This window comes from Leuresthes tenuis, unplaced genomic scaffold (genome assembly GCF_036924035.1).
Source record: "Leuresthes tenuis unplaced genomic scaffold, fLeuTen1.0.hap1 SCAF_2, whole genome shotgun sequence".
Taxonomy (NCBI): domain Eukaryota; kingdom Metazoa; phylum Chordata; class Actinopteri; order Atheriniformes; family Atherinopsidae; genus Leuresthes; species Leuresthes tenuis.
Genome location: NW_027325356.1, coordinates 15,127,511 through 15,145,866, shown reverse-complemented (window position 1 = coordinate 15,145,866; position 18,356 = coordinate 15,127,511). Strand labels below are relative to the sequence as shown.

The 18,356-nt window shown below is 39.9% G+C and overlaps 2 protein-coding genes across 2 annotated transcripts; both read left to right on the top strand.

Moving 5' to 3' along the window:
* Positions 1–1,578: 1,578 nt before the first annotated feature.
* LOC140302484 (uncharacterized) lies at positions 1,579–7,480 on the top strand. Its single transcript, XM_072381303.1, has 9 exons — positions 1,579–1,688; positions 1,797–1,920; positions 2,030–2,178; positions 2,255–2,406; positions 2,538–2,700; positions 5,000–5,093; positions 5,216–5,288; positions 5,678–5,751; positions 5,838–7,480. The coding sequence occupies exons 1-9, from the start codon at positions 1,634–1,636 to the stop codon at positions 6,796–6,798; spliced, it is 1,845 nt and encodes a 614-aa protein (XP_072237404.1). The 5' UTR covers positions 1,579–1,633; the 3' UTR covers positions 6,799–7,480.
* A 1,084-nt stretch (positions 7,481–8,564) lies between these two features.
* On the top strand, positions 8,565–16,926 carry LOC140301730 (uncharacterized). The gene is made up of 7 exons (XM_072380329.1): positions 8,565–8,798; positions 8,957–9,056; positions 13,398–13,574; positions 13,657–13,830; positions 13,929–13,981; positions 14,211–14,295; positions 16,413–16,926. Exons 1-7 carry the CDS (start codon positions 8,709–8,711, stop codon positions 16,529–16,531), a joined length of 798 nt encoding a protein of 265 aa, XP_072236430.1. The 5' UTR covers positions 8,565–8,708; the 3' UTR covers positions 16,532–16,926.
* Positions 16,927–18,356: the final 1,430 nt, after the last annotated feature.

The window sequence follows — 18,356 nt, the reverse complement described above, 5'->3', positions numbered from 1 at the left end:
GTAAGATTGGCTGTCAGTCACACACTTTTTAGCCACAGAAACAGTCTTCTGTGGAGTTGAAGAATGGACAGAAATATGGAGGTGAAAGTGAGACCACCCTGGGAAGAGCTATAGATCTCTCTGAGACTGAAATAATTGTAAGATAAATAAATGAATGAATAAGTAAAGGTCACACTGTTCTCTGCAGTTAGTGTCTTAGGGATGAGTATAAGTGCTCAGTGTTGGATTGTGTGTCCCATTTAGAGGATGTTACACAACAGCTTTGTTCATGTCCTGTCAGATAAAATCTGACAAAAAAAAGTTTTAAAGACAGTAAGATGGACAGACGTTTGACACGAGCACTGTCAGGATGAAAATAAACAGTTTGGAAAATTTCAAACATTGTGTTCAATACAGCCTAGTTGTGAATTTCATTTACAAACACAGCTGTCTCAGGTCCCTGACAAATGCTTTCATGATGATTAAAGGAATGTTTTTTTTTTGCTATCATGTTCTTAACATGAGAAAAGCCATTCACTGCTTATTTTTGGTAATCCTGTTCTGTCCTTTGCTCATTGCCACGCCTACCGTCCACCCTGTAATCCTCCCTCTGTATATATTCTCCTGCTTTTTATGTCTTCCTGCCTATTTCTTCCCCCCCTGGTTTGTAATATGATTTTGTATTTACTTTGGGGATTTATGTTTGGCCTCTCTGAAAGATAACTCACTTCTTCGAGTACAATCCGCCTGGCGCCTGTCTGCTTTTGGGCTCTCTCGCTCCACGGTTTCTGATAATAAACCCACAACCGTGATCTCACTGTTCTATCTTGTTAATTGTTTTTCATCGGGACGTTCATTCTCTTGATTTCCTTTATATTTTGTTTATTTTCTTTGCTTGTGTCCTCTTTTTCTTGCATTTTTTGCTTTGTGAAGCACTTGAGTTGCATTCGGCTTGAAAAGGTACTATGTAAATAAAGACTGAGAGAGATCGAATGTGGAAAAATCACAAATAGTCCGTGTTTTGTGTTGATATCATTATCATTAATATTGTTATTTCTTATTGTTCTTATTCGAGACACAAGAGCTCCTCTTCCAATGAGTCCTGGTCGCACATGATATCAACCATTTTTTACAAAAAGTTTTTAAGTAAAGATACAGACAAAACAATAATAATAATAAAAAAGTTTCAGCAATCATATGGGGGGTGGTGTATTTTCATTTTATTTAAAAAAAAACTGCGTTTGCCTACGTGAGTAAGCGTCGGTGCCGTGAGCGCTGACAACAGCTTCATTCTCTGCACTTTGACGGAGGGGAAGGGAAGGGAGGGGTGGGGATCGCTGGGACTCACTTCCCTATAATCATGGTGCAATATTTCCTTGTAAGAGCTTGTCATCCATATCAGGAGGAGCGTGAGACACACTTAAAAGGCAGCGAACAAGTTCCTGCCTCCAAGAAATGGCCGACTGCAAGTCGGATTGTTGTTTCTGAGGGAAACGAGCAGGATTTGTTGGGTCACTGCGGAGTTAGGGAGTTTTTTTTTTTTTACTTATAGGAAACCGTCCGCCCTACGTGATTAATCAAATATTGTGACGTTATAGAGAGAAAGTTATTCTCTACGTGTATTTTTCCAGGCAGTCTCGAGTCGGTGGGCACAATGGCTTTTCTTGTGTTTCTTTTCCTACATTTTGTGACCTCACAAGCCATCGGCGGTATGTACAATGGACAGTCTTTGGATTGCTTATTTATGAAAGAATCATATCTATAAAGTAATCGTAAAGTAAACCCCCCTTTTTTTGTTTCATGTATATTTCCCGCAGGAGTTGAGAGTGAAACGGACTTTCATTTGGACTGTACCAACGACTATGAGACTATGTTTTGCCAGCTGTCGGCTCAGAACTGCTCTGAATACAACTTGACTCTCGTCGATAGCTACCTTTCGAAGTGAGTTGTTTTTATTTAGGCCTTTTCCATGTTTCGAGAAAAAAAAAACGAATTGCATTGAGAAGCTGAAAGATACACAATTTAATGTTGTCTGTCTTGTAACGAGCAGGACGAAGATGGGCACTTTCCAGCAGTGCACCACCCAACAGTGTTGCATCTCTGTGGAAACTGAGCTCGTCTTTGGGGAGAATCATAACGCAACCGTCTGGAAAGGAAAGGAGAGCCTGCAGTCGAAAACCTTTGATGTCTTAGAAAGCTGTATGTTGACTTGTCTTTAAGTCCGCAGCAGAATTAAAACAGTCATCTCACTTCTCTTTCTTCCGTCTTCACACAGTTAAGCCCAAAATTCCAACAATCGTCTCAGTGAATGAATCGAATGGGAATTTCGAAGTCAGGTGGAGGACAGACACGGCTTCCAGTATTTCGTTGACTGCTGAAGTGACTCATTATGAGAAAAGAGACACAAAAAAGAGAAAGGAGGAGCTGGTAGGAGCAGCGCCACATACATATTTATAACATAGTCATAGTTAGCCTCTGAACATTTGATTGTGTGAGGTTGACCGATATCTCCGACTACCAAAACCCTGCTTTTCATAATGCAAATTTCTCCATACCAGGTGTGGAAACCTGTCACACCAGCTACAGTTGATGGACTGCAATACTTTGAAATAAGCGGTCAACACTTGAAGCCAAGTACCACATACATGGTCAGAGTAAGAAGCGTCTCGGAGGTGAATTCCAGGTACAGCGACAGCAGCGAAGAGTGGGAATTCAACACCTGTAAGTGCTGACTTGTAGCTTCTTTTTTTTCCCCTGTTATTATAGTGTATGCTTCATCTCATGTCATGTCAAGAACTCTCAAAAAAGATGTTGGAGCTCAGGGATGTACAACGTAATAATAAGAGAAAAGTGGAAAATGGCTAAATCTTTCAGAAGGAGAAGAAGATGAAGAAGTCACAAACACACACACAAAAGACTGTAGAACAGGGTATTATATGGGCCCTGTGAAATCCAGAAGCCTCCAAACCCTCAAACTCAAAGAGTGAAATGGTTATTTATTTATACTGTAGTCTAGATAGCCCTTTTTTAAAAAAAAATCTTCCGTAAAACAGCAACACATAATGTTATGATACCATTGGACTCGTTCAGAGTATTACCACCTTACCTCACTTGAACCAAGATGACGTCCTTTATTTATTTAACCTTTATTTAACCAGGTAAAAGTCAAGTTGAGATCGAGATCTCATTTTCAAGGGCAACTTGGCCAAGAAGGCAGCAGCACACGTTGTCAACAAACAGCCATAAGATACAAATACATTACATGAATGGAGCCACGATACAATTTAAGTTAAAACAAAGTGCAAAGAGCAAGGGGGTCGTGGTGGCAAAAATGGTCAAAAGCAGAGGCACCGTTCAATTGATTTTTGTTATCAGTTCATTTGGAAATGAGTTCAGCCTGGAGATTGTTCCATGTTAATGGGGTGGCGAACTGAACGCTTTTCCCCCCAATTCAGTCCGCACTCGTGGAATATACAAGCAGTAAATATCATTCATCACCCCGTCAGACCTGTTGCTGTTGATTTTCAGCCCAGTTCTTGTGTCATTTGACATAAATCAGCCTTTTTTCCCTGTTTCTCGTCCTTGAGAATGGCGTCTTGACAGCCACCCTTCAACGAAGACCATTTCTGATGCTTTTTCAGCTCTGCTGTAACACAGAGATGATATAGGAGTTCTTTCCTGCCAGCAGCAATAACTTCATAATGAAAGCTTGTAATGATTGTTGAATAGAATACTACTACAATATCATTTCCCTTTGGGGTAAATAAATTATATATGTATTTTGCCTTCTTTAATTTAATTTATTTTTACTTGAATTTTTATTTCAATAAGTGGCTTTACAAACAAAAAATATTCCTCTGAAAACCGTGAGGTACGAGGACTGAACGGAACATAATTGGAAATCTGTCATCATCAGCAGTGCAATACATGGCTGCTGTGTAAAGTAAGGCCTGCAGACGAAAACCTCTTTGACTCGTGTGTCCGTCTGCAAAACATCAGCTGTTGTACATGATTTTGTCTGGCAGTGATCGCTGTTTCAGTTGTTGAAGTGCACCACACCAGACTGACATGTGCAATCATAATTACCAAACCGTGAAACGCACTGATCAGCTATGACATTAGATGCACCCGCCAAATGTTGTGTCGCTCTGGGGCATTAACACGAGGCTTCAGTGGATCTTTTGGGTTCTGAGGGTGTGTGTTTGTGCCTGTGGATTATTTTCTTTTCCCTGCCAAAAAGTTCTTGGCATCCAAAATTGAGAAAGAAACCATACAGAGGCTGCATTTCCATGATTCAAAGCCACTCTTTGTGTTTTGGACCTTTACTTACTTTATCGGACTCAGAATTTGTCTGTTCTCTATGTTTTAAAGTTGATTAACAGCTTGTCCTAAAATGACAGTTTCTTCATGGATTATATGACTTTGCATGGCAGGAAAAACTGGTCCGAGCTTTTCGTAGGAAACTGCACTATGTCAAATCTGTGCAGGAGTTGGATTTGAAGTGAATAAACAAAAGATAATGGTTGCGGCCATTTTAAAGAAAGCTACTTAATGTCTCAGCATGACAAATGTATATATATGAAATATGCACAGGAATCAGAGAGTAATGAAGATGAGATGGATATAAAAATAACTATATACTGGACACTTCAATAGGTGTGTTTATGAAATGCTTCCCCACAGACTTTCTCTTAACATCTCTAACCTCAACAAACAGTTTTACTTTTGTCTGTCACCACAAGTTACCGCAGTGACTATGATATTTTGGAGAACAAACAAAATTTACATATTTGTGGGCCTGGTCACAGTTAACATAAAAATAACTGTGATGAGATGTGGTTACTCCAAAAAAAAAAAAAAAAAAGATCTCATATGATTGCCTTTTATAGAATAGCTGCAGTTCTTACAAAAGATGAACAGAAACCGAGACGAGCTTGTTCACACATGTGCATGCATGCTAACGTGTGTTATCTGAAGAGAAAGTGATTCTTAAACTGACTTCTTACACGGTACTCTACAGCTCCCACTATCAACTCCCCGTTCTTGGCTGTCATATTTGTCCTCAGTTTTGCTGCAGTCATCATCAGCACTGCCATATATTGCTGCTATGTGAGGTAAGTCTTGCAGATGAAAAAAAGTCTTTGCCTCAAGTCTCTGTCAGTGTGCTGCGTGCATCACAGGGTTGTATTTTCAATACTTTTGTATTGTGCTGACATATTTGTGCATTTGATTTTAGTCTTCAAGCAAAGTGGACAAAGTGCAACTATTCAAATCCAAGTGTTCTCAAAGTGAATCGTCTCAAGGAAGAGGTAAGACACCTTGTAGATGTGATGTTGCAATAACTGTTGCATGCTTTATAGAAACATCTCTGTTGTGTCCATGTGGAAACCACTGGAAACCATTCTGTTAAAACACAACTGGTGCTCATTGAAGATTAAAATCACCATAAAGCTATGACTTTTAAAAAAAAAAATAAAAAAAAAATGGAGAAAGTATAAATTTGCTAGACAAAAAAAAACAAAAAACAGGCTTTGTGAAATTGTTCATCTCTCAGGAAATGATTGGCACTAACGCCGACAACATTGGACCTGTGTATAAGATCAGATTGCGTGTGTTTTTACGCTGACTACTGTTTTGATCCAAATTGCCTGCTGGGGACATTACAGTTTATCTATTCCAAACCATTTCTTTTTTTCAGATGTTAGTGCCTGAGAAACCCACACCCTCCACTGTCTTCATCAAGCCCCTAATCCCATATGACAGTAAACACATGTAAGTCCTGCATTGGTGTCATAACAGCATATTTCATATATTGTATGTGATTATATTGGTGTAAGTAACCATTTCTCTGTATTCAGCTTGAAATCCTCATGGACAGACACTGAAGGCAGTGGGAGCCTTCAGCACAGCAGTGGAATCAGCACGGGCTCCTCACATCTTAGTTATGCTGACATACAGCCTCCCGACACTTTAGCTGCTTTTTTGGACAATCCTTCCAAAGCCTTACCCAGCATAAGCCCAGAATTTCTGCAAGCCGCCAAACTCGCAGCTATCTCCAGTCCCTTCAACAGAAGTTTTGTCAGGAATGATAAAACGAGTTCTGGATCAAGTTGCTCAGTCAATTGGAGCTATTCCCTGCTTATTCCTAACTCTATCGATCAGATGGTGGCGGGCATGTCTGAGGTCCAAATGCAGACTCGAGTGCCTTGTGACCTTATATACCATCCCAGCACGGGCAGCGCTGTGAGAGTTCCTGAGCAACAGGTACCAGCTTGTCTGTTTCCTGAACGACAAGATCTTTCAACTGCCATGCCGATAGACTTATCATATCAACAGTGCAGCGCAGCTCCTCAGGGGTTTTCATACTCCGAAGACACCAGCTCGTCCTCCTTTTCCAGTTGGAACGCTACATCTGCCACATCTGAACTCGAGTCCAGAGTCGGTGAGCTGCTCAGTGGTTCGACAAAGCTGACTGGCGAAAGTGAAAATCCCTGCTATGGCTGTGTGCCATCGGAGTCGCACCGCGTCCTTGTGGTGGAAGACGACTACCGGCCGATTGAAAGTTTTATGGCGCCCCCAGATGTATTGCGTTCAGAGGAGGGAAGTGGTGATCAAAAGAAAGACTGGGACAAGTATCAGGAGGAATCATTCAATAAGTTCCCTCAAGGCTCCTTAAACCCTTTTTTTCAAGGTTGCAGTGGCTGCAGTGATGCCCAGCAGGGCCTCAGTCAGCTTGGGCTCCAAACACCTTGTCTGAACTTGATATCTGCAGACAACTCGATGCCAATCGTCACAGACAGCAGTTATCATAGTGTGTAGTTTACTGACCCTTACTGTGGTTTCAGGGTTCATCCGTGAAATTTTGAACGGCAGCAAAACGATGTCACCCCAAGGTTTGTATCCATGCTTGATATGCCATGCTATATATTTGTCTGTTTAATATTAGCAACATATGGCTTTATTTGTTAGCTTTTTGAAAAAAATGCTATTGCAACAGATTTAGGTTGTATATGTATGTATGCCTTATTGAATTCTGTACTGCTTATTCGAACTGCATGTTTAAGTTTGAGGTGTATAAAAAAAAATGAAAACCAAAGTCAACTCAAACCAAGAAGCCCATAAGAAGAACAGATCCACTTAAAGGTATTTGTGCTAATTTAACAAAGGGCAGAAAAAACATTTGAACTAAGTGACTTCTGCTGCTGAAAAGAAGACGTAACTACCAGTTGTCTCTTAGAGCTGGTGCTATTTATCCCGTGCTGTTTGTGATTGTGAAATTACTTCCTCATTGCTGTGCTCTGGAGCAGTTGGGCCATTTCCACAGAAGTGTGTGTCATCCTCACCCAGCATATTTCACTTACCACAGTTAGAGAAGTAAAGCCTCTTGAATTATACGACTGAAAGATAATTTTCCAATTCTGTGGAAAAATAAAGGTTTTGCCATTAGGATATGTTTTATTTAAGGAAAATGGTTAAAATGTAAATAAATGATCACATTGCTGAGGTGTGTTTGTGTTGTCTTCCTTTGTATTACACAATTTCCATTTGCTTTGAATGCACTGGAAAGCAAAAATATTCTTAAATCGATGGATTCTCAGATGAATCTGGATGTGGACAGGACATAATTTGGGTAGTTTTTCAACTGTGTAAACTAGCACAGTAGCAATGTTTCACATACTCATACACACACACACACACATATATATATATATATATATATATATATATCTATATATATATATATGTGTGTGTGTGTGTGTGTGTGTATGAGTAATGACTTTCGTAATAGAAAAACTCAAATGTTGGAATATGGTATATGTAAAGATTTTACTACCTATGCAAAGAATACCAATTACAAACTATATAGTACTTTTTAGTTTTACCAAAACAATGGATTAGTTCATAAAATTGCCTTTGTATCATTAAAATGAAGAAGACAGATAGGTGTGATGACATATTCGGTGAGTTACGTACTTTTTTGTATTCTGGCTGCACTTTGTGTTGTTTTACTTTTGAAATAAATCAAGTTTTTGTTTGGAAATCTCTGCATCCGGGTCCTAACTCCACCACGCCACGCATCACAACCCACCCCACGGGACAAGAGTATTCTCGCCTGTATTCAAAGAAAGATGTCGCAGCACGTTGAGCAGTGTCATGTGTCACACAGATCACATATCAGTTCATTCTACTTTCATCTGGTCTTCTAATGGGTGCACATGCACCACATAACTAAACTATTCTGGCACTGGGTTTTGTTCACATACAGGCCAAAATACATACAGCACACTAATATTCAGTCTTTTTATTAAGTGTAATTTTAAAATCTCTTTTTATAAGACATGGTTAAAGTGGTTACTTCACATTATCATTATTATTTCCAATAATCAGCATGTGGAAATGCAAGCAATATCATCAAGATCCATACATTCAGACATTCATCCCCATGGTCCCTGATACAACCACTTCAGCCTCAGCCATGAAGATAACAACACAGAACTCTGTTTCTCCCTGTAACAGGAGGAGCCTTCGAATGCTTTGAAAAAGGTTTCAGGAGGAGGAGCAGGTTTGTCGTGACTGCAGGCTCTTTCATTGGAAGAATGATGTTGAGTAGGAAGGGTGTCCAGGTGTAACTTCTGATTTAATCTGAGCTCATAGGATTTTTTTTCTGTGCGTGCGGTGACACTTCCATACTGAGCACCTGTCTGCACACCTGAAGCTCAGACAGCAGCATGCAGCAACCGGGCCGACTGAGACTGAGGCCGTGGCTGGAGGAGCAGATTCAGTCTGGGAGGTATCCAGGGGTCAACTGGCTGGACAAGGTAGACTCCTCCGACTTACCCTCATCCCCACTTACACTTACACACCTGAGTTCATGTTGTGTCTTGTGAATGAAACTTTAAATAAGAGGAAAAGAATGAAAGTTTGTTGGAAACAGTATGACATACAAAAGTTTCTTTTATCTTATTTCATCTGACAGTCAGCCCGCATCTTCCAAATCCCGTGGAAACATGCCGCTCGTCATGGCTGGAGTATTGACCGGGATGCTACGCTCTTCCGGAGTTGGGCTATGCATACTGGTAAGAGCCATGTACAAACTTTGAGCTTTATTCCATCTGGTGGGTCCTCTTGTCCATTCAGATGATTTTTTTTCCACCTGTTACAATGATTGCACTTATTCCATCAATCTGATCCTACAATATGTGACAGTAGCAGTGCATTTAGGACTGCATGGGGATGGGGACAACATGTAATAAAACAACCCTAAATGTAAGGAGCTCAATCTAATTTTACAGCATGTTATTCCAATAATATATAGAAATAATATTTCCGACAGAACAATGTTTTATCATTGCTCAGAGATGGTTAAAGCTGTTCTGTCTACTACCACTAAGTTTTTTTAATCGTAAGTGTGCACAAGTGAGCGAGTGTGTTTTTATTATCTGTTGAGTGTCAGTAATGAATGAAAGTTTCCCACTTTTATATGACATCGGTGTTTACAGTATGCTTTCACACTGTCCCTGTACATTTGATCAGAGGCGTGTCAAAAGAGGTTAAAATTACAAAATTATCTTCAAAGATAAAAAAAAGCCTGCTTTAAATGTATTAATTTATTAAAAATAAATTATATTAAAAGTTAAGCTTCGGTAAAGTGTAGAATTTCCACTTCCAGGTAAAAAGTTCATACAAGTGAGTTCAAAAGTGTGTTTTGCTGATGAGCTTTGCCTAACTGCCTTTTCATATGTATTTCCAACCAAGTGGTATCCTGGTTTTGTAGTTCAGTCATTCTAGATCTACCACATTCCTTACATTAAACTCCTTTCCAGTTAATTGATGGCAGCTGCACACCGACATGAAAGAAAACAAGTCCAAGCCAATTGAATAATACAAAAAACTCAGTGCCAAACTCTAAACAGGTATAATACGTTTGTCGTCTGTCAAAGTAATTATCTTTCATAGGAATCAAAACATTACAGTCACCTGCTATATAATTTTTTATTACTTTCTTTTTCAGGTTAGTTACATCCATAAAATAGGGATGCACGGTGGTGTGGTGGTTAGCACCGTTGCCTCACAGCGACAGGGTTCCAGGTCTTATCCCCTGGAGCCTTTCTGTGTGGAGTTTGCATGTTCTCCCTGTGTATGTGTGGATTTTCTCCGGGTACTCTGGCTTCCTCCCACTGTCCAAAAACATAGGTTAATTGGTGACTCTAAAATCCTCCTTAGGGGTGAGCATGAGCCTGCATGGTTGTTTGTCTCTGTGTGATGGATTGGCGACCTGTCGCCCGATGACCGCTGGCATAGACCGATTAAGCGGGAAAATGGATGGATGGATAGTCAAATATTATCAATATGTTTCACAAGATGCAGAGAAAGTGAGTTCTGCTGTTTCGAGGGCCCTCAGGAAAACACGATTTAATGCATGTTCACAAGCATGTGTGTATGATGATACACACATACGTGCACATTCAATCTAAAACACAGTACGCCTTTCTGTCCCTTTTTCCTTGGGAAAGTCATGGTTTGTGACTGCAGAGCTGCATCACATCATGGGAAAGCTCCAGTTCACTTGCTGTGTGCAGGGTGATCGTATTGCTGTCAAAGTACAACATTAACGCTCCCCATAAGATCTACAAAAACAGATTTGGAAGCTTGGCAGGTAAAAATGAATACTGTTTCAAAGGGGCAGCTTCTACAAATAAACTGCTCGATTACAATAGGACATAGAAAACATTATAAGCTCTTCCATTGGAGAGAAAACCCAAAGTTGTATCAAGTATCCATCTTTTTTTTTCGTGTTGGCCCTTGCCTGATATAAATTATCCATAGTGGATCTTAAAGCTCCAGTGATGTGGTTTTATTACTAAAGTTTGTAATTATGGTCTCAGGACTAGCTGAGTCAAATCTTACAGCAGTGCTAAATATGAGAAAGGACTCAACACGCAGGGTGCACTCTCTTGGCAGAAAGGTTCATGGTGTATGGTCTGCCAGCTGATGATATTCAATATTTTCAGGTAGCAGCACACCGTGGTAATGTTAAACATTTAAAGGGGGGAATATACACTTCTGTTGAGGATCTGAGTATTTTCCAACACAAATGGACACCACAGTGGATACGAAAGGCCGTGATTTTATTGAAAACCACAGCAGAAAAGGTTCTAGTCCTTCAAAATTTGATTTTGTTAAAGGTGCGGGTGTACATCTTCATGACAGGGCTGTGTTTTATTACAATTTGTGTTTATTCAGAAAAAAAGTATTCATTTGAAGCATGGAAATTCTAATGCTGCTTGAGCCTGGAGACGAGTTTCCAGCTTGCCAAGAATCAAGAATGATTCAGAACAGAAATATGACTTGTGCCTTTAGTATTCCTTCCAGAGGCAATGCTTGTTGCAGTTTATCTTAACTTCTTTTCCTGCATGTGATAGATCTACAGAGTTACAAAGCCCAAAGTTCACACCATAGAGAGTTATTCTCTTCAACAGAAGATACCCGTATGGAGATGCCACATTTGCAGATCAGGCTTTTTTTCCCCTTAACTCATCTTAAGGTGATGTATTTGCCTAATGCCTGCTTCGAGGATGACCTGTTTTTCTAGGAGCTAAAAGATTATGTTAGCTCTGGGTGTGTTGCGCTTTGACGGAAGTCTGAGGTTCGGTTCAGAGTGTCCCTCTACCCCATCAGTGCCGCTCAAGTGTGGCTGCTGCAATGCTGAGCCTACAGTAAAACCAGGAAGTGTGCTCCTGCTTTATATTACTGTGGCGTTTGTGCTTTTCCATTAATCATCTGCAGCATGTGTTCTGTGCTGGGTCTTCTCAGCTATTTCTCAGTCCACAACAGAAAGAAAAATAATTGGTTGTCAGCTCAGTTGACTTCAAATCTGTTATTTTGATGAGATGGGATGGTTATGAAATTTTATGAGCTTTTGTGTAAATTAAACCTGAGATTACTGAGATAGAAAGGTGGAAATAAAATGCTGGGGGCACTTGATCAATCAGAAATGTTAAGCATTTCAAACCCCACACAAAAGGTTTAGGGTAGTCTCAAAAACACTTCTTTCCAACCTGGGCCCTCTTGGAGGCTGAAATTCCACCCATGGACTTATTTTTACCCCATGGTTTCTTCGTGGAAAAGGACCCTCAAAAGGTGTCACCCAACCTCAGAAACCTTCACCAGGAATGAGGGTCGTTTGGGACCATTCCTCAGCTTGACAGTAGACTCCTGCTCATCACAGTATGAATGGACATAAACATGACACCTTCTTAGGCTGAACCGTAATATTAGCCCGCGTTATAAAATCACTAATCATTCATTCCGCTCTGATATAATGGCTTTTTTCTAATGTCTCAACTCAGCTCCTGCTGTATCCATTTTCCGCTGTTCTTCATCTATTTGCTCTGCTTCGAAAAAAATATGCTTGAAGAATGTTGCTTTCATGGAGCATCTTGTAGACCAGCATTGTTATCTTGTGGAGATAAAGTGGGCTTATATCTGAAATTATATATATCGTTATACAACTAACTCTTGATATATTTCATACAACTAACAGCTCTTATACTCAGTGACATTTGATATGTAACAGGCATGCTTGTCTAGATGTCTAAAACATAGCAGTGTCACAATAAAGGCAAAGAAATTGTGAGATAATTACGTTATACATTGCACGTTGTTTTGTATAGGGCACTGTTAAGGTGACATGTTGTAAACCCTATAAACATACAACCGCTATTGATATCTAAGCTTAACCCATGTGTTTTTACTCATGTTTTACTCATCTTTTTTCAAAGTTAGGTTACAAATCTTGTGTTTTCGAACATGTAGTTGTCCCGTGATCACTGTCTCATGTTATTTCAAATGTTAGCATGTCACAAACTGAACACTTGTTGCAGTTTCCAAAGGAAAAATGCAGGCATGCAATGTTTTTGAGTCTTTAAAATACACTAGGCCATTTTTTTTTTGCGTTTTAGAGCATACGTGACACTTTTGTGTCATGGAAAATGTGGGCATTCTACCATTTTAAAAGACAGGCGTGAAACCAGTTTTTGAGGGAGTGTAGTAATCTTAATTTTTGTCAGACAGTATCGTATTGAGATTTGGACCAATGTGGCTTTGACACATTCTGAGTGAGACTTTACATTTGATGATTTCGGTCACAAAGAGAAAACCATGTCCATGTAAGGACTTCTGGAAATTAAAATTGCACTTATCTCTGCAGAAACTCCACAATCTCTCCACAACTTGACAACTCATACCAAAACAATCTCAGTAACTCGATGGTACAATAGGCTCAAGAAAAATGTCTGCATTTAATTTTGGTATTTCTTTCCCTTTAAAAATCTATTCTTAGACACACTCCAGTCCTGTGTTTGCAGATCCGAGAAACCTCACAAAGTAAGATTTGTCCCTATGTTTGTTGACTTCAGGGCGATATCGTCCAGAAAAAGACGAACCAGATCCCAAAACATGGAAAGCAAATTTCCGCTGCGCCTTGAATTCTCTGCCTGATGTCTGTGAGCTGAGGGAGCACAGCAGGAAGAGAGGCAGCAATGCCTACAGAGTCTACAGGATGCTGCCCAGCTCTCAAAGACGCCGACGCAGAGGTAAGAAACACTGCAGATGTAATACCGCTTTCAGATGGAAACAACTTCTCCAACACACCGCACATGCTCTTTGCTCCATCAGGGCTGCAGTTCCTAAACAAACCCAGAGAAAGACAGACCAGTTTAGGAGAATGTACACATGACGATACGTTCACCATGCACACCTGGCAACCTGCAACAACGAGGACCATTTCAGGCACGCCACAGAAGGTGGAGACTAGTGCACAGAACACCTTTAACAGCATTCAAGGGCACGGTGAGATGTGTTGCAGTTAAACTTTGTTACTCTTCTGGATGAGGGGGACAAAAAATTGTCCAGTTACAGACGGATAACAGTTATTCTTTGTTGTGCAGGGATCTGGGAATCCAAACCAGAGGACCAGGAACAGAGTGATGCTGTCTTCAAGGTACTGCCTTTCACTTCCTGACTAAATGCAATTGACCTTATTTTTGCAACCAAAGTAATCAAATCCTACAAACAAGATGGAAAAGCAGCAGTTATGCAGTGAATCTGCACCATATTCAGTTTACCTGATCAGAGATCGCGCTCCTATTGCTTAGAGATGCTCTGTTTAGGATTCTGCAGGCGTTGTTGTTGTTTCCTCAATGGCCGACTCACGATTTTGTCTCCTGTAGCTGATGGACCATTTTGGCAGCACTGACCTCTGGAACCAGACAGGAGAACAGCGAGGTTGGAGAACTGTGTGGGACCAGTGCCAATGTAAGACTCTGCATTTTTGGTTGTTTGTGTGTCAGAACTGCCACTGACTGTGTTCGTTTCTAACAATCACAACTGGCTGACACAGATTGGGTCACAGATTGGATCCATTACAGGGCAAACACACAGACACTACTACTAAACTAATAGTTTGACTACACACACACACACACATATATATATATATATATATATATGTATATATATATATACATATATATATATGTTTAGACTACCTAAAAAAACAGAAATTCTAAAAGGAAATGTAGGTTAAAGTAAATAAGATAGTGGTACATGTGCTTAATTTTTATGTATGGATTTGGTTTTGTTTTTGTTTTTTTTTGTTCTGTTTTATTTTCTTTATTTTCATTTGTAATAGCTAACTGAATTGTTTTTATTTGGACATGGATGATGAGTTTTTATAGAGACATAACAATACCTCCATAGAGACACCAAGGGAAAAGTCAACAAAACCACAAAATCTTCCATGAAATGATGTGTTTTGCACAGCAGAGCCACTGTGATTTTCATGCCAGTGTAAAGACGGACATCTTTTGTCAGATGATGCAGTGGTTATAAAATCAGCATTTTATTAGGGCAGAGTGACCGTCTTGAAATACTTTAAGTGACTGCGAGCTGACACATTGTCTTGATGGGCTGCTATTTCAAGTAAAATGATACGAAAAGCATGTGAGTGAGAGCAGTATAGATTTTTGTGTCATGTGAACACACACGCACATACACAAAAACTAAGAAGTAACACTTTTCTCCACATTGTTTTCTTTTGTTCTAATGTGAGTTGACAAAAAAATTATGTTACAAGGAAAACCAATTCAATTCCTCATTTTAGAGGCAAAAAACAACGTTCTTTCGCTAGGCAAGGCAAGGCAAGTTTATTTGTATAGCACAATTCAACAACAAGGTGATTCAAAGTGCTTCACAGAGACATTAAAACAGAAGAAATAAAAAGCATGATTTAAAATTTAAACAAAAGAAGGAAATAAGAACAATAGATAAAATCAGAAAAAATTATATATATGAAAGATAAAATCAATAGTTATAACATGATTCCGTTTTGAAACTCAAGCTTATTCAAATGCAGCTGAAAATAGATGTGTCTTCAACCTGGACTTAAATACACTGAGTGTTTCAGCTGATCTGAGGCTTTCTGGGAGTTTGTTCCAGACATGTGGAGCATAGAAGCTGAATGCAGCTTTTCCATGTCTGGTTTTGACTCTGGGAACTGATAAAAAACCGGATCCAGATGACCTGAGGGGTCTGGAAGGTTCATAGTGGGTCAGGAGGTCACTGATGTATTTTGGTCCTTGACCATTCAGAGCTTTATAGACCAGCATCAGAACTTTAAAATCTATCCTCTGATGGACAGGCAGTCAGTGTAAAGACTTCAGAGCTGGACTGATGTGCTCCACGTCTGATGTGCTCCACTAGGTCGTTAGTCATTTTTGAGTGAACAACTATATACGTGAAATATATCTATACTATATGGTTTAAATAGTTCAACTTGGTTAGCTTTAGGAATTTCAACTCCAGATTCTAATAGACGTTGAATCAGTTTTATGGCTGCAAAATATTATTTGAAAGTTCAAGTTCACTTTGGTATGTACAGCTTGTACAGCAGTGGTGTGGTGGTTATCACCACTGCCTCACAGCAAGAGGGTTTCTTGTTCGGGGACTTTCTGTGTTCTCTCTGTGTATGTGTGGGTTCTCTCTAGGTCGGGCTTCCTCCCATTGTCCAAAAACATTCATGTTAGGTTAATAGGTGATTCTAAACTGACCTTAAACTCTAAACTGAGTGGGAATTAGTTGTTTGACTGGCAACCTGGTGTATCGCATCTTTCGATGGCATCTCGGATAGGCTCCATCCCCACCCACCGCGACCCTGAATTGGATTAAGCGGGTATAGAAAGTGGATAGATTGCTTTTTTTAGGCCGATGACCAAGCCTAATCTAATCATGAAATGAATAAGAACAATTTATATAATTATCTGATTAATTGGCAAAACACCAAAAAGTAGAAGAGGTTTATGCTTGAGGGACTGCTATGTTCACATCTAATTCTGCCTTCCACGGTGGTTTAAATGTTGTTTTGTCCTCTTCAGATGTTGGTGATGAAAACCCATACCCGCCCCACGCTGACAACCACAGTGACGTATTTGGTCAAAACTACATCAAGGAACTCTCTGACTGGACCACACATCAGCAAACACTGATGCTGTAGCTGTACGCCGTTTGTGTTTACCACTTATTTTATTCAAGGCTGGTTTTCTATGAAGCTGTCTAGAAAGCCCTCTGCTGCTTCACTTGATTTTCTGCTGAGCTGACCACAGGAAGGCAGAAACAAGAGCTAGTCAGAGGGAGACAGAGATTATTGCTCTGTCAGTCAGTCAGCCTCTCTGCTGAGCATGCTGGGATGAAGATCTTGTTCCAAGCCAAGCTTTGCCACTGTCGTCATCACTTGTGTTCACTGTGGTTCGGTGCATCAATCACTAAAATGACACCAAGCTCTCACCCCAGCTCGCGGTGTTAAAAGATCTCATTTCGCCTGCTCTTGTTCTTTGACCTTCTCTGAATGTTAAGCTAATTTCTAATGAAGTGTGTAACAAAGAGGCAGGATATGTACGTTTGAACGGATGTCAAATCTCTCTTTATCTTTAGTCATAGAAAACTGGCTTAAGCTATAAAACAGTATAAACATATCCGTGTGATTCCTTCACCATTGTGCCTTGAATTAAGCTTAAAGTTTTTTAGATGAGAAACTGCAGTATAGTTTTTGTGTGTGTGTGTGATTTTAGACTACCTATCTATCCCTTTAAAATATATTTGATTTAGAATATATTTCTTTGTATTTGTATATATGATGGAAATTAGAATAAACTAAGAATTAGAATTCCAGTTTTGTCTTTCTTTCATTCACGTTCTTGATGTTGATGAGTCCCTCACAAGTAAAACTGGTACAGAAGTTTGAAACATCACGAGACGAAAGCTCATAGCTGTGCTGTGTTTTTTCGCAAATTTCTCAATAAGATTGAATTCAACCATAGTCCCCTACAAGATCATTTCTTCTGCTTCTCCTGTTAATGCACGATTGCGTGTCTTTTTTGCATTTTTGTAAGGCTGGGATGCGCTGGGAGTACTCGACTCTGGGGTCACAGTGTTCCGAGCTCCTAGTTCTGATTTTCATTGTAAATGAATGCACCAAAGGGACGACTGTCACTCCCCAGAGTCCTAAAGAGGAATGCGTTGCCGCACATGTGTCAGTGACGGAGCAGATGATTTCAATTCAAGAAAAAAAGAAAGAAAATGAAGAAACAAAAGACAATCAGAGCGTTCAGGCTCATGAAAGGAGGAGACATGTTTTTGGGTCGTTCGTTGAGTCTGTATTTTAGAAAATACATTTGTTTGGCTGCACTCCAGGGAATTCCAAATAGTACCACTAATGTCCTTTCAAATGTGAGTTTCATTGACAGTATGCATACTTGTTTTTATTCATAAAAGCATGTTGTGGTTTTCACTTCTGAGTTCACACACAAACGCTAAAATAAAACGTATTTTGCGTAAAGCACGAGGTTTTGGTGGGTGATTGGTATTCCAGACAGTTTCATCATGTTTGGCTGGTGTCAATCGGGTCGGCATTTGTTTAACAATGTTCGTTGTTGTTTATCCATGATTTCAAATAATTCTACAATGGCTTTTTAGTGGAAACTATTGCTCCACCGGGTATTACAAAAGTAACTACTTGAGTGCCAGTTAATGCCCAAATTAATCAAAAATAACTTATCGATGTCCGTTCCCTGCTGTTAGGGGGCAGAACAATCGCCTGCGGAAATCCACCTCCACTTTTCCCCTTTTAGATCTGGAGGCGGTCCCACTAGCACCAGTCCACAAAGTTCTGCGGGAATTCCCTGTACTCCTTGTTGTCCTCATTAGATATGTGGCCAACGATTGTGGTGGAGTAGAATGTTGTTTCTGAGAATGATGATTAATTTCCTTAAGGGTGTATACCTTCTACTTCCTTGTGTGTGGGCCCCTGGAGACATAAACAT

What these genes read in the sequence shown, in the direction of transcription:
- LOC140302484 (XM_072381303.1), top strand. Translation starts at nt 1,634, where the DNA reads ATGGCTTTTCTTGTGTTTCTTTTCCTACATTTTGTGACCTCACAAGCC. An exon ending in GTCGATAGCTACCTTTCGAA is followed by an intron (nt 1,921 to 2,029) that starts GTGAGTTGTTTT and finishes TGTAACGAGCAG; the next exon opens with GACGAAGATGGGCACTTTCC. An exon ending in CCATATGACAGTAAACACAT is followed by an intron (nt 5,752 to 5,837) that starts GTAAGTCCTGCA and finishes CTCTGTATTCAG; the next exon opens with CTTGAAATCCTCATGGACAG.
- LOC140301730 (XM_072380329.1), top strand. Translation starts at nt 8,709, where the DNA reads ATGCAGCAACCGGGCCGACTGAGACTGAGGCCGTGGCTGGAGGAGCAG. An exon ending in TAACAGCATTCAAGGGCACG is followed by an intron (nt 13,831 to 13,928) that starts GTGAGATGTGTT and finishes TTTGTTGTGCAG; the next exon opens with GGATCTGGGAATCCAAACCA. An exon ending in TGTGTGGGACCAGTGCCAAT is followed by an intron (nt 14,296 to 16,412) that starts GTAAGACTCTGC and finishes TGTCCTCTTCAG; the next exon opens with ATGTTGGTGATGAAAACCCA.